The sequence below is a fragment of the Schistocerca americana genome, chromosome 7, assembly GCF_021461395.2.
Source record: "Schistocerca americana isolate TAMUIC-IGC-003095 chromosome 7, iqSchAmer2.1, whole genome shotgun sequence".
NCBI classification, from domain to species: domain Eukaryota; kingdom Metazoa; phylum Arthropoda; class Insecta; order Orthoptera; family Acrididae; genus Schistocerca; species Schistocerca americana.
Genome location: NC_060125.1, coordinates 634,991,754 through 635,008,562, shown reverse-complemented (window position 1 = coordinate 635,008,562; position 16,809 = coordinate 634,991,754). Strand labels below are relative to the sequence as shown.

General features: G+C 44.1%; 1 protein-coding gene across 2 annotated transcripts in view; it reads right to left on the bottom strand.

The window, feature by feature from the left end:
- Positions 1 to 16,809, bottom strand: part of LOC124622635 (transducin-like enhancer protein 4) — a 461,107-nt gene that overhangs the window by 225,714 nt on the left and 218,584 nt on the right. For both annotated transcript variants that reach the window (XM_047148412.1, XM_047148413.1), the window contains exon 5: positions 13,891 to 13,953. In XM_047148412.1, the coding sequence (XP_047004368.1) occupies positions 13,891 to 13,953 (63 nt within the window). The remainder of the gene's footprint in view (positions 1 to 13,890; positions 13,954 to 16,809) is intronic.

Sequence of the window (16,809 nt, the reverse complement as noted above, 5' to 3'; positions counted from 1 at the left end):
CCTGCGACCATCGCCGCCACGAACTATGTTCGGCGGATCCATTTCTGCCAAGTCTTCCTGTAACACCGCAGAAGAAACATCCAGCTTCTCGCAGCCCATTTACACGACCTCGTTCCCACTCTGTGAGGTGGTCTTAATGGTGTCTTTGTCACCTTAAAAGCAGTCCCGACGAACACCCCTCACCACGTCCAGTCTCAAACGTAACTATGGCACGCGACCGTTACAGCGTGTATTTAAAGCTAACCCGATCCGCATCCTCATAGAAGCGCTACTAACGCCACTTTTATGCAACTGGCGCGAAATATGAATCGTCATCTTTCAGATGTAAAAACATGCCTACCAACTTTCGTCACAGTCGTGCAACTACTCCTGAGTGCTGCGATTGTTTTTCCGTCAGTTTATGTCCTTTAGTGTGATGGTTGTGAAGCTCCGGCGTTGTACAAAATGTAGCATGTAACCTTATCGCAACGGTTTGTTCACGGAGAATTGAGTTGTTGCTAGAGGTGCCACCGTAAACTTACGTAACACAGACGAGGCCACGTGCTGAGTGCCCTTGAAACAGTTGACACTTTTTATCAACACCGATGTGTTGGTGCGGTGTGTTCATCAACCGATCGGGCCATGCTCGCTACCGTGACGCGACTGGCTGGACCAGCGTACTTTGGACTCGTCGACGGCCAGGCTGCCTGCACCATTTGTGTCATTGCACTACATGGCTCGGTGCGCCTGTTCGAATGGACCTAGGCATCATCGGGAGCCTTCGTAGATTCGTACTGACGCGTGCACTGCCGCTCACGAACATCTCTTGTCTCGAAACTTCCTGGCAGATTAAAACTGTGTGTCGGACCGAGACTCGAACTCGGGACCTTTGCTTTTCGCGGGCAAGTGCTCTACCAACTGAGCTACCCAAGCACGACTCACGGCCCGCCCTCACAGCTTTAATTCTGCCAGTACCTCGTCTCCTACCTTCCAAACTTAACAGAAGCTCTCCTGCGAACCTCGCAGAACTAGCACTCCTGGAAGAGTCTTGTCTTGTGGGCAAAGTACGTCCTTCAGAGATGTATGGCGTAAGCCAGGAACAACGCAATTGGCGAGACTTGTTCGTGGAAGCGTGCTGTCTTGTTTTGTGCATGCGAAAAATCTGTTAGTTATAGACATGTAGACACGTGTTATGTTAGCGCATTAATAATTCATGATGAAATCGTGTTGCAACATGGAAAAATTTTGCCATCGACAAAACATCATGGTAAACGCATACTGTAAGTACTCACTAAGAATGTGGGCAGATAATCAGTCCGTACGTAACAATGAAGCAGTGCATTATCTTCGTATTTATTTAGCAACACAGCCAATTACTATAGTCAAATACTTAAGATACTATTAACAGCCTAAAAAGGCATAGAAGTCGAGAACAACAGAAGAGCATAAATCGCAAGAATAACAAGCTGTCATTTTTTATACAATGTATTTCATCCTGGGTCACAATAAAGAAGTCAGATAGCTAAAAAGCGTAAATAGCCTTGTACAGTAACGTGGTGAATCGTCTGCTGTCACCATGTTGACATTCTACCGAAGTTGGCTTTTTCCATCGGTAGTACGGAACAACACATCTGCCGTTGTATACTCGTATCTCGTTGACATTGGTTAATATTTTTTTTGGTGTACAGCCCAGGGCCGTTTCTGTATTGGCCATGGTTCGGTGAGATCAAAATCGTCGGCAAGCGCAACCCATTTCCACACCTTCGGACAGTTGGCGGAACGGGAGCAAAGGATTACTGTGTGTTTATTTTAATACATACTTCGACAATAGTATTTGGGGCGCCGATAGGTGGGTCCTATCGATTCAGTTGATACGCAGATGGTGCTGTTTACCACTTCCTTGCCGGCCTGTGTGGCCGAGCGGTTCTAGGCGCTTCAGTCTGGAACCGCGCGACCGCTACGGTCGCAGGTTCGAATCCTGCCTCGGACACGGATGTGTGTGATGTCCTTAGGTTAGTTAGGTTTAATTAGTTCTAAGTCCTAGGGGACTGATGACTTCAGAAGTTAAATCGCATAGTGCTCAGAGCCATTTGAACCATTTTTTGAGCCACGACGACGTACAGCTAATTCCAGAAACAAAAACAGTTGGGGGAAAGTGGAGCTCTGCCCTCGTCATCTGTCGAGGGCGTTTCTATCTTACTGAACTGTGGTTTGCATTTCTCTTCCAAGCCGTATGGCACATTTCGATCACAGATGCTGACGTCAGTCGCCACAGTGGAGTGGTACTGTTGACGACGACGCGTCACTCGCACTGCCCACTGTGCCGCTAATCAGCCTGGCACAGCAACTGCGGCGGCTCGCAGGGTGACGCGGCGCGCACCAGCGTGCAATCAGCGCCGGCTGCGAGCAGCCGAGATTACGAATAGCGGTCCGCCGACTCGTTGTTTAATGGAGCCGTCAGCGGGCCGAGAGGCGCCGTAATTGAGACGAATGCCGACGAGTTCCCGCGTGGGAGCGGGCAGCGTACCGCGGCCAGAGGGGGGCCACCTGCCCAACTGTTTGCTCTCTGCTTGTCGCCGCTGCGCCGCTTCTTCTCGCAAATAGGGTACGGACGTTCGCGGCTTCCGTAGTCAGGCACACCATCTTGACACACATCTGCTACAGTGAAAGTGCCACTGCCCACTGGTTCAGTTGCGCTGCATCTCTGCCTGCTCTCGCTACAGTGACGGATGAAAGTATTCACACACCTCGGTCCCTATAGAATATATTTATTAGGAGGTAAGATAACCAGAGCTGTTATTTGGTAAACCAACAGTATCGGGGTTCCTTCCTAATCTGTACTTGTCAAAGGACTAGCTTAGCGCCAACTGCTTCGCTCACGTACTCTTGGACTTTAGTCTGCACATTCTTTTTCTTGTTTTTCCTTAATCCAGTTTTTACGTTATTTACAAATTACACCACCCTCTAACATTTTCACACTAATTTTTACCGAAGCACGATATTCCCAAGTTTACTTCAGACCAAAAGGTGATTCTGGTAGCTCGAGTCCAAAGTTTTTGTAGATCGTGCCTTTTGCGTTCTTGTGGTGAAACTTTCATCGCCTAGCACAAATTTCCTTCTGTCTAACCGTAAAGTAAAATACCAGTTTTCACAGGTTCAGCTTTAAATCTTTTTAATATAATGAAACATTTCCTTAAAATTTCTCATCCCCTATTTCGCACCCATAGGGGTTGCATTTCCAACAACAGTGAAATACGTAATTTTATTTCTAACAGAGAAGCCAAATTCAAATTGCCGTAGACATGCCTTTGAAAACCACTTAGGAGTTGAGTCTCCAGACACAGTTAATCGAATTTTTTTGTTTTAATTTCTAAGAGAGAATCAAATACAAATTTTCATAATTTAACTTCAAACATACTACCATAATCAAATATTTGCATGAACATTTGACCCCCTTTTTCACTACCACGGAGGTTTCATTACCAAAAACAGTGAAATATCTATTTCTTATTTCCAATCTAGAAGCCTAATTCAAATTTTCATAGATTTACTTTTAAAAGTACATTGATAATTAAACATGTTCATAAAATCTTTCATCCCCTATTTCACTCCCTTCGGGATGGAATTTCAAAATCTCTCTTCTGGAACGACGCCTACAGTATAACATCACCACCCTCTGCAAATTTCAAGTTTCTGTCCCTCGTGGTTTGGACTGAGCGATGGTCGGTGAGTGAATCGGTCAGTCGGTACACTGCCCTTTATATACAGAGATCAACTAAATTAACGTTCTGCAGAAAGTAAATAAAAATTCTGTACCAGCTGGCTTCACACAGTGCGGAAAAAATTATACGCACACCACCCGAACTGTAAGCGTAGAAACGACTAATGAACCGCGTTCAGTGCAGAGCTGCGCCTCGTGAATATTAGTTCTGATAGACGGTGAACGCCGTGGAACAACTAAATGGGCCGCAAATCGAAGAAAATAACTGTAGAGGAAAGACAAATAGTTATCTCCTAAAATGAATAGCCTAAATCATTTTCAGAAATAGTTAATAACTGACATTATTGGAAGAACCGGGCGACTGCGCAGTCCGCAATACCGCGATTTAGAGAAAGAAATACTCTCATTAGTACCAAAAGAAGAGGTCGACCACAGAAGATAACGCAATGGGAACGAAATATATTAATAAGGATGGTCAAAAAAGATTGTAAATTTGAAAACTGTGCATTGCCTGCACATTTTAACGAACAGTTCAGGGAGAAAATCACACCATCGGATGTTCCTTATTAAGAAATGCACATCATGTAGCTAGGGTAGCTAGAAGACCATATATCAGCAAGAAGAGCATGAAATTGAGACTTTAACTTGCTAGAGAGCATAAAAGCAATAACACAAGTTTATGGGACACGACACCGTCCACAGATGAAAGTAAATTTAATAAATTTCTAAATTATGGCAGAATGTAGATGTGGAGATAACCATATACTGAGCTGAATCCCAAACACATGCAACACGCAGTAACGCACGGTGGTCGAGGAATTATGGTATGAGGATGAATGGCTACATCTGGTGTTGGACAACTTGTTTTTGTTGAAGGTAACATAATACATTCGAGTATTTAAATATAGTACAGGATTATCTGCAAGAAAGTGTCGATAGCTTGGGTTTACGCACATACTGCTATTTTCAACAAGACAATGGCCCTACACATATAGCGAAAACTGTTCGCCTGGTATCATGTTTGCAGTACATAGCGCAGACCCTAAACCAGTTGAACCTCTTTGGAGTGTGCTTGAAAGAATGGCCAGGAAACACGAAACACGAAGTGAGGCTGCCCTGAAGCAATGTCTACAAGAAAAACGGCAAAATACTGCCTCAGAGGCTAACAGAAGTATTAACATTGTCATTATATTTATGTACATTGTACTTTTCTTTGTAGGAATTAATACATTTTCCTACTATACGAAGCCAGCTGGTTCAGAGTTTATTACTTTTTGCAGACTACTAGTTTAGTTAATTGGGAAGGAAACACCATACTGTTGCTTTACCAAATAACACATCTGGTTGTCATCTTTAGTTCTAATAAAGGTATCCTACATGAACAAATTAATCGAATACAGACAGCCTCATAACTTTAACGCAATACATCCGGAGAGGCACAGTAGGCTTTTGGCATCTCCGAAGACTGCTAACTTAATTTTAGGGCAACTGTACAACTGGCTCTATGAATTAGCAGTAATAGCGGGTTTTCGTTTGTTTATTGTGGTTTAAAGGTGCGAAGTAGTACGAACATCGGTGGAAACTTTAGAGCGAAGTCTTTTCCGGCGGCAGTCCAGGAAAAATTCTACAGGTGTGACGGCCGCCAGAGTGACAAGATGTATCGACGTCAAATCGAGACGCCAACATCAGGTGGTGTGATCTACTGCGATGGTCTCTTTTTCCTCCTCGGCGACCAGTTGTACTGATGGCTTATTGTGTTGTCTTTGACGTCAGAGCACATGACAATGGCGTCTCGATTTGATGACTAAATATCGTGCCCCTCTGACACATTAATACGGCGCGATATTCAAGAATTATTCCTCCAGTAGTTGACACATTTGTATAGAGACAGATCCCAAACGCAATATTAATTCGAAGAGGAAGGGAGAAACGAATGAATTTTAGGATTTAACGTCGCGTCGATGACGAGGTCATCAGAAACCGAGCATGAGCTCTGATTGCAGAAGGATGAAAGAAGAAAATCGGTCGCGCCCATTGAAGGGAGCCATCCGAGCAGTCGCCTTAAACAGTTTGGGAAATCGCAGAAAAGATAGAACTTGAGGGCGGACGGGGATTTTAACCGCCACTCTCCCAAATGCGAGCCCAGTGTCTCAGCACTGCACGACGGTTCAGTTCAAAGAGCAGTTACTTCAGGTATAGTAGTAGGAAAAGTATATTTTATGTCGTGAAAACATCGACAGTAATAATAATAATCTGTTATCGAACACGCCCCCTCCCCCCCATGAACCGCGGACCTTGCCGTTGGTGGGGAGGCTTGCGTGCCTCAGCGATACAGATAGCCGTACCGTAGGTGCAACCACAACGGAGGGGTGTCTGTTGAGAGGCCAGACAAACGTGTCGTTCCTGAAGAGGGGGCAGCAGCCTTTTCAGTAGTTGCAAGGGCAACAGTCTGGATGATTAACTGATCTGGCCTTGTAACACTAACCAAAACGGCCTTGCTGTGCTGGTACTGCAAACGGCTGAAAGCGAGCGGAAACTACAGCCGTAATTTTCCCCGAGGGCATTCAGCTTTACTGTATGGATGTAGGCTGCAATACGTACTGGGAGATGAAGTAGCTCGCACAGGATACAGTAGTATGGAGAGCTGCATCAAACCAGTCTCAGGACTGAAGACGACGACGACGACGACGACGACGACGACGACGACAAGCCGCGACGCTAACCACTGTGCCACCATTTCGTCTGAGGATATTACGTGGCGAAAGACATACGAAGTACCTCTGAAATACACCTGAAACTTGGACCGTCGTTTTACCACAAACGGTCCAGTGTCTACGGCTAAGTCGAGACAGGTGTTCGCTTATTTTGACCCCTGTTCCACTGAGTGAAGTCCTTGGGAAATCGTGTTACGGCAAGACCATAGCAGGAGCTCTTCCGTGAACTGGAGCCCGCTTCGCGCTTCCGGAGCGCACTCATTCCTCGACACAGCGCCTCACGGGGCGTGTCTACGTGTAATGCGCCCGAGTGAATTAAAGTGTCGGTGGCGATGCCATAATCTAATCTGTCTGAGCTACGATGGACCATGGAACTACCTGGCATGTTGTAAGTTATTAGGTTTTAAAATAGAAGAGCTGAAGAAATCTGTGATGGGGTCGAGTCCTGGAAGCAGGTGGCGGCGGTCCGGCTCCAACGCAGCCGAAGAGCCGCCTGTGAATACCTCGAATGCGGAAGACGCTCTCCGACACTAATGCGGCGGGAATTTCTGGAAGTCTGCGAGGCGTGGGACGCGAATGGCGGAGACAAAGCGACAGCACCAGGCGGCTGAATGCGGCGCCGTTTGTCGGCGAGACGCGGCGACAAAAAAGTCGCACCATTAAAAATCTTCCTCCTCTTCCGCGGGAAGAGAGAATTACGTAAATAGGCTGCAACGCGGTATGCTCAGCCCCGTTCTGCCCGAGACGCAAAGTGAGTGAACAATACGGCGATGGCAGAAGCTGTAATCAACAGTTAATGGTCTCAGGGGGAAGGGCGGCCGTAATGAATGGGCACACCGCTAACTGCGAACCAAAAAACAATGGCAATAGTGCGACAGAGGGCCGGCACAAAGGCAGACAAGCGAGTGCGCCGCCGATGTGATGAAAACCCGCCGCAAGATGGGCCGGGTCCCTCGCGACGCCGCCGAGTCACCGAAGCACTTGCGCGACTCAAAGAAAGCCTCGAAATGAGGACAACAACCAACGACGGCACCAGCAAAGTCCCCTGTCATTAAACACACAATGCCCACCGACGGGCTACGCGAAGGAGAAAGAAAGAGCGATCAAACAGCGTGGGCGATCCAACGCCATGTACAGGACTCAGGGTTTGTGTGCAATAATTCGTCACGCCTGTGGCCCTAAATACGCGTACCGCGAGTGCGGACATCGTAATTAATATGCTTCCGATGTATTCCGTTGAGACAATGGAGTTGAGAGAAACAGGAGCAAAAGAAAGGTACATTTGTCCAGCAACCACGAGTAAAATCCATTTAGCAGGTACAGTGGAGGAAGAAATTATAAAATCAGTAATTTTATCCTTCCCAGTGTCAAAGAACACTAACGTGGTACTTTAACATACATTTGCAAATAATTTCTTTCGTTTTGTGTGAAATTTCTGCAAAAAAGTTACCAACATCTACGACCAGTTTTTTTACCAAATATGCATTATCTAAATATATTACTTGCTTTAGCTGGACAAAAAATTAACACAGAGAACGTAATTAACTCCGCAATAAATTCATTTTTTATTTGTGCAGTGGTGCTGCAAATTGATCGAGGTCCTCTGATATATGTTTCATAGTCTTCTGAGCGATCCGGCCCTTTGTCTAGAGGGCCGAGGACACACACATTTTGGCGGCGAGTAGAAATTCACGTGATGCCACGAAAGCTGACAGAAACGTGAGGAAGCTGAGGTAATTAAACAGGAGAAATGTTTCCTAGTAGCTACGCATTGGCCATTTCGGAGCACCGCAGATTACTGTGATGGAGTAGGCTACAGGCAGTGCGGTGGGTGGATGGGGGGCGATGCAGAGTGGGCTAGGCGCCGGGTACCGCGTCAGTCTACTGCCCTGTCTGTAGGCGGAAGCTAGTGCTGCTCGAACCTAGCACGGAACTGACGTCAAAACGACTTGCTACTCGAAGCTGCTGCCGAAGTCGATGAACAACTTTGCAGACGCCATACTGGATTTCGTCGTATTTCATTGTTTTCATTTTATAACTTGTGTGTTATGGCAGTACGCCGTTTCAAGACAACAGTACATTGAAGATTTATCATAAATACGTCACTCTTCTTACGATTTGTTCTAATTAAATGTGGGTAAAAGTGTACAGGAGATCCTAAAATGGATGAAAGATCTTGAGTTGTATGTGCTCGGTGTGGTGGTGTGGTTAGACTGAATTGTGGCGTTGAAGAAAGTATGTTCATATGCTATTACATGCTAATTTTTTTTCTTCGTCTTCGCATTTGTAACAGGTTCTGAAAGTCTTATTAACGTGCTAGAAGTACGGTCTGCAACAGTCGATGTTATTTACATATAAGAAAGTGCTGTCTCTCATAAATGAGCTTCTTCCATTCTAATGGTTCTAATGGCTCTGAGCACTATGGGAGCTAACATCTGAGGTCATCAGTCCCCTAGAACTTGGAATTACTTAAACCTAACTAACCTAAGGACGACACAGACATCCGTGCCCGAGGCAAGATTCGAACCTGCGACCGTAGCGGTCGCGCGGTTCCAGACTGAAGGGCCTAGAACCGCTCGGACACTCCGGCCGGCTTCCATTGTAAAACTTTAGAGTGATTTAGAAACGAAAGATGAAATTGCTGCGAGTGAAACGACCGGCAATGACGTTTTTATTCTAGCTTGTCGCAAATATCTGGTCGTTTTTGCTAACACGTAGCGATTTCAGAGGGTGTGATTCGGCAGGAACCTAAGAGCACAGCTTAAATTGCTACGAGTGAAACGTGCAGCAATTACACTTTTATTCTTGCTTGTTATTTTAAGTATGGTGGGGGTTGTTAGGTACTTTAGAGTTCAGCAGAGACAGCATAAAGCAAACACGAGAAGTATTACGGCAAGAAGTGAGAGCGATAGTTTTCCGAATATTTTAATTTTTTTTAGAGATATTCAGAAGCTGAAAAAGTGGCCAGGCGTAGCGCTTATACACCAGCGACGGTAGTTAGTAGAGTAGGCAGCCGGCTGGAGTGTGGTCGTGGGAGCTCCATACAGCAACCGCCATAGGTGCACGGCACCGGGACGCGTACACAGAGCCAAGTCGTCGGGTACAGAGCGGGTGCGGCCTTTTACCGACGCGGACTCGCCGCCGCCTAATGCGACACGGCAGCTGCGGCACAAAAGCCAGGACGGGTAAACAGCGGCGGGCACACGAGTGCACCTCTGCCGGACACACGCTTTTTGTACTGTTCTCCCCCGTCTGCGACAAAGTGCTTCTCAGGCGGCTGGCGTCAGCACACGAAGCACGGCCTCTGCGGATAGCGGGCCGCGCTACCGCACCGCTGCGAGACCACGGCTGCAGCTGTCTTAAACCTGTCAGACTTTAATCTTTTCTGGAGAAAGCAAAACTTTTTATTTAAGTGGTAATGCTCTTAGTAGTTTTTTAATGATTTTAGATGCGAGGTTTATAAAAAAAAACATGTACCAGTTTCCGAAACACACATCGTACGCTTGGCTTCATTTTATGGACTAATTACGAAATATTATGTATTATAATAAACAGTAAAATGATCATTCGATAATTACGGTGCAAAATAACAATATTCAATTATACAGCAGAATATAGCGAACCAATCCAACCACATCCGTGCATTCTGGTGGTTACGGGATGCTGCGCACTGCTGCTATGACTTGCTGACATTTCCGTAGTGATGCCCAACAGTTGGCAGCACTTGTCGCGCATGTTGAAAAGGCTCGACATTCACAAGTGCCTACCTCAGGTTTCCATAGGGGAAAAAGTACTTCTCTTGCAGCTAGGACGCAGCAGTAAAAGTCAGTGTACACAACTGTACCAAGAGGGTGTGATTGCTACACGTAGCCAGTAAAGGCAAACGAGTGAGAATGCAGGACTACGCAAATGAAGTCATCAACCAACTTGACTAAATGAAAAACTGACTTGGCAAAGAACTTTAGCCAGGACTTTCAAAAGTTTTCATACAAAGTAAAAATAGGGTACGTGAATATCACTGCCCCCCCCCCCCCCCCTCGTCGCGTTACAGCAACATTTAAATCGACTAGTAGCAACTTTTGCGTTCACGATATGTATTTGTTAAGAAATAGACTGACACGTACCATGACCACTTTAAATAAATAAAAAGATACTATTCGTGTATTAGTAGACGTCTACAAAGTAATAAAAGCGTTAATGATTTCCCAATAAATGTGAAAATATTGCAAGCTTAAAAGCAAAGGGATTTCCCCCTCCCCCCCCCCTCACCCTCTCTTTTCCCGAAGTACTTCACAGCTACAGGGCATCGCTACTACGTGCCATTGCCCGTCTCCCACGACGTGGACTAAGGGGTTGCGCCTTTCTAACGGACGTAATCAGGAATTGCAAAATATCGAACTAAGCAAAGATAACGATTTGAAAGTCATATTATTACACATTTTGACTTACGGATCACAATGTTGACCAAGGACAAGTATCAGACATGCTGCTAGTCTCATGTAATAATCCGAACTGGTGAAGCGTAATACATTCGATGTCATAAATAGTGACTGGATGCTGGAATTCCTTCCTCAGCGAGAGTATACGTAGTTTCTACTATATATCAAGCAGAAAACGAGGACGCTGTTTCCACGACGCACTACCTCGACAGGAAAGACCGAGAGCGGCCGCATTTCTAGGGCACGACTCGACGCGACTTACAAGTATGTTATGCCACCGTTTTCTGAGCATGTACGGCGTTCTCACATCGTGGCAACTTTCAACTTCCCGGATCAACTCTGCGCAGCCGTTGTTAATCGTTAACCTGTAAAATGCACTACAGGTGCAACCGCACCGCCTCCCACCCCCACCCCTGCGAACGCACAGTTCATAAATACTCACATACGTCTTTGTGTCTGGAAGATTCGTTACGGGAAAGAAGAATTAACGTTTTAATATTATGAAAACAAGTCCGTGGGTGTGTGATCGAGTCATGAACGAGAGTAACACTGAGTATTTGGCCACAGGTCAAGCAGAATACTGGTACATACTACACACTGCACTAACACAAAATACACGCCTTGCACCTACGTTCTACATCTACAGGGTTACTCTGCAATTCACACTTAAGTGCCTGGCAGAGGGTTCACCGAACCATTTTCCTACTACTACTATACCATTCCACTCTCGAATGGCGCGTGGGAAAAAGGAACACCTAAATCTTTCCGTTCGAGCTCTGATTTCTCTAATTTTATTATGATGATCATTTCTCCCTACGTAGGTGGGTGTCAACAAAACATTTTCCCATTCGGAAGAGAAAGTTGGCGATTGAAATTTCGAAAATAGATCTCGCCTTTGTTTCAGTGACTGCCACCCCAACTCGCGTATCATATCACTGACATTCTCACCCCTATTGCGCGATAACACGAAACGAGCTGCCCTTCTTTGCACTTTTTCGGTGTCCTCCGCTCAACCCTAGCTGGTATAGATCCCACACCGCACAGCAGTATTCCAGCAGAGGACGGACAAGTGTAATGTAGGCTGCCGCTTTAGTGGGTTTGTCGCATCTTCTAAGTGTTCTGACAACAAAGCACTGTATTTGTTTCGCCTTCCCCACAATATTATCTATGTGGTCTTTCCAATTTAAGTTGCTCGTAATTGTAATTCCTAGGTATTCAGTCGAATTGACAGCCGTTAGATTTGTGCGATTTATCGTATTCCCAAAATTTATCGGATTTCTTTAGTGGATGACCTCGCACTTTTCTTTGTTTACTGCCAATTGCCACTTTCGCACCATACAGAAATTCTCTCTAGATCACTTTGTAATTGGAATTGATCGTCTGATGATTTTACTAGACGGTAAATTACAGCACCATCTGCAAACAGTCTAAGGGGGCTGCTCAGATTATCACCTAGATCATTTATGTAAATCAGGAACAGCAGAGGGCCTATGACACTACCTTGCGGAACGCCAGATATCACTTCTGTTCTGCACGATGATTTACCGTCTATCACTATGAACTGTGACCTCTCTCCGAGGAAATCACGAATCGAGTCACACAACTGAGACGATACTCCATGTGCACGCAATTTGATTAATAGTCGCTTGTGAGGAACGGTATCAAAAGCCTTCTGGAAATCTAGGAATATGGAATCGATCTGAGATCCCTTGTCGACAGCACTCCTTACTTCTTGGAACGGTAATACAGATGATTAGTACCAGAGAAAAGAAAAGTAGCGTATAAATAAAAATGTCAGACATACAAAGCTTGTTGACAGTCAAATGAAGGTTGATGAGTTACACAAATATCCCGGTAGTGAAAAAAGGAAAGGCAATGGGAACAAGAATGCAAAACTTTAAAAAATATTATCAGTTGTTTCAACGCCCTCGGCAGCGAATCATTAAAGAATAATATCCAGGAGAAAGAATTAACAGGACTTCGTGAAAGACTCATCATCTTTATTCGACGACAGTGATTTAAGCAAGTACGAGAATAATAACGTTAATGGCCGCGAACGCAGTACCGTCCAGATGCGCGGCTAGTGGTATGGGAAGCTGTGAAGCAGCTATTCTTTCCTTGGGTACTTCTTGTGTTTTCCTTTATAGGTGGAATGAAATGTCTTTTCTTTAATTTAGGTGTTATTGTCTGAATTGATTGTGCCGCACGAAAATAAAAAAGATCTACATAATCGATCATGTCTTACGCAGCTGAGGACAGGTTATGAAAATCTGTATTTGGTAATTAAGGAGATCTTTAAGGAAACAAAACTCTCACCTCCGATACGGCACCGTAATTCTAAGTGGGTTACTGAGGAAAGAAGAATACTAATGTGCACAGTGAAGCAGTCTGAACTCCCGAACTTGCTCGCACGGACTTTTATTTGGTAGTAATGTCTCGTTTAACTTCCTTAAACCCAAATCAAGTTTCCGTGTAAATAACAGACACAGCTCGTCTCAAACATTCCTTGTAAAAAAAAATATAGTTACAGCTTTTTGCTTTTTTCCCATTATAATTTCAAAGCCAATGTGCTCTAATAGCGTTAATAAACGCAGAACGATAAAAAAGTGCAAAGCACATTTCCACGTGACGTGAGTTAGTATCAGTTTTTTTAAAAGTGCTGCATAATATAATGTCGGTAATTAGCAATAAATCTGCAGCGAAATGTAAATCAGTTACAAGCGATAAAGGGCATTTTGTGTAACATTATACAAACAAAACTGATTTTCTAATTTCCAACAAAAAGAATAATTAGTTTAAAGTGAAAATGTATTGTAAATCATAATCCCGGCAGAGCTGTATACAATCTACGATTTAAACCTATTAATTTGAGAGTAATTTTAATTGTGTCACGCAGAGGCACTGCGAATGCAGCTAATGTATAGCGAAACAAAATCAATCAGTGTGACGGGGTGGGAGCAAATTTAACTGCGTTGCGTTAGCTGCAGTTGCTCTGGACGCGGGATATTTCACTCGGCGCAGCGTGCATGGTACTCACCTCTTGTGACAGGAAGGGCAGGATTTGCGCGATGATGGCGTTCAGTCTCTTGGAAATCTCCGTCTGGAACAAAAAGCAAAAGAAGTCGTGGTGGAGAAGCGCTTCCAGTCCAAATCTAGGCGCGCAACGCAAGGTTGAACCCAACCCCACACTTCAAAAGTGGATGCAGGCACTACCAAGAAACGAGGCGCAGCGCATTAACGTTTTCTTTTATCGTCTAATAGTACCAGGATGAACCTTTCTTTTTCAAAAAAAGAAGGTGCAGTGTTTAGTATTCTCCCCTACCAAGCATTTATTAGCCGTACTATAACACGCACCGAACACCAGGCATTGTTTACACGAATTTTTTCCCAAATAAAAAATGAAAAGCACTAAATTGTGGACGTTCTACTGCAGGGTAATCAACCTTTTTTACCTATCGTTCACTTTTGTATCTCCGAAGTAGTAAAATTTTCTAACCGTCCTCCGGTTCCACAGTAAAGACGACCTATAAAGTAGGGACGTACCTTTACTTAACAAAATTTATAATGGAGAGTTACAGCAAGTTAAAGCATACAACACCACCGTAATTACTTAGCAAACACTTTGTGTCAAAATTTTATGAAAACCTGATGAAAATGTTTGTATAATCCTTACCGCCTGCCGTCCAACATGAAAGCTGGAACAAGCGTTACTGGGCAGTAACGACCAGGTTGGCCATCAGTGTTCTACGGTATACAGACTGATGATAGCCTTGTAAGCTGAAAACGAAGTAAATCATACCACAGAACATAAACAGTTTACTGCTTTTCATTTATAATTTATAAAGTGGTTTCGCCATGCAGAGACGGAAGAATCAGTTAATATTAGTCTTTTTCCAATTTATCTAGGCTCGTGGATTTAGTTTCAGGCTCTATAAACAGCGAAGTCATATCAGCCCATCTTTGTATCGTAGTGGGACGATTATTTTTAATGCAGACTAAATATGTATTAAACCAATCTCTATAACGTTACAACGCACTCATCGGTATATCGTGGTTACTACTGACAGAGTAAACGTACATATTTAAATGTGTGATCAAAACGTTTAGGAGGCATGAGTTCGTAGTACATCTTGTAATTTATAATATTAAATAATTACCCCGAAACGCAAAGTCACCGCGCACATAAATTACGAAAGACCTTCGACGCCGTTCACCATTTTGAAAATCTTGTTACTCAAATTTTTCACACTGAAGTGAAGTTTCTTACTCCTAAAAAACACTCATTCTGAAAACAATCCCGAAGATGTCACAGATGTTTGTTTGCAATATCCTTTCCTCCAGGAGTGCTAGTCCAGCAACTTCTGTGAAGTTGATGATGAGGTACTGACAGAAGCAAAGGTCTGTAGGCTGGCTTGAGTCTTTCTTAGGTAAAGCAACTGCGTGCGGAAAGGCGAAGGTTGCGGGTTTAACTACCGGCATGGCACTGTGTTTCCATCTCCCAGCAAGTTTCGACCTTTCTACTATCAGCTTTTAGTGAAGAAGGCAGAACTAAGTTTTCTTGCAGGTCAAACGATTTTTTTCCCCTTATCAGCATACTGATGACCCCACCCAAGTAGTCTATTATTTCTTGTTATGCACATTTGTCACAGAGCGATGTTCAGACATTAGGTGTGGACTGTTCTCTCTCGTAAGACGATTCGGATGGGGACCTTCACCGGCTAAAAATTGCACTCTTAACGCTTAAAAGCGCTCTCTCAACCGCAGTATACTGTCTCATGCACGATCCATAACTTTACCCTGAATCAGTGGTGAACCTGGAGGAGGGAGACACGAGCCGCTACGCCTCCCCCCACCCAAGGACTTTAAGACAGAAGAAAAAGATTCTTTGAAACATAGCTTTCAGGCTTAAGAGTGTCGAAAATTTTCTCGTTATTTAGTTGGTAGTATGAAACCCGGCAATGCTTCGCTATTATTAAATTTGTATGGAAATTGGATATACATGCTTGTTTCTTTCCCCTCCTCTCTGTGTGCACACCCTCCTCCGCCCCCCCCTCTCTCTCTCTCTCTCTCTCTCTCTCTCTCTCTCTCTCTCTTCCTCCCCCCCCCCCCCCCCCCCCCCGAATACTCTCTCTTCTCCTCCGACCTTGAGCCTCGTGATTGTTACTGAAAATTCGTATTCTGCAGTACTGTTCTAATCATAAGCCGATGAGCCATATACAAAACTTTTCTATCCAACTGCGAGGAAGAAAACAAAATTACATATTGTTCTGTATACTTTTTTAAAATGCATATAATGAGAACCAATAAGCATGGAGGAAAGGCTTTGTCTGAGTCTGAGAAAGGAAACAAAACCGCACACTTCCACAAAAGAGTACAGCACAGGATTTTCTTTACCCGAGTCTGTTTTCACACGAGACCTGTACATTTGTTGTTTAAAAAAATATGTAGCCCGTGTCAGTCTGAATGTCTGTTACGGTATAGTGTAAAAATATTATCCGAGAATTTTGGTGATTCCTCTTGAGATATCATAGATATTTATGTACCTTGTAGCTTATGTCCATCCACAGTTTTATTAGTGTGTTGTGCAAAAAATTTGAGGTAAATAACTTTTCGAGATTGTTTTGAAACAATATTATACATACACTCATAAACCATGTATATATCTAAAAAATATGTCGCCGATGTCGTTCAGCACGTTTATTAGAGTATCGTGAAAAATCTGAAGAACTTTTCGAGACTTTTGGCAACAATGTTAAGCTAATATCTATCTCTGTTTCGTAGAATTGATGAAAAAACACGTAGATTTACTGTAGACGATCTGCAGACAGCACAGCGATAAAAAAAATCAGTGCCGTCGTGCTCCCTATCCTCCCCGACCGAAATCTTGGATTCCACTCTCCCCGAAATATTTATTATTTCTCATTAGACACCCTGCGAAAGGGGACTGCTCTACTAT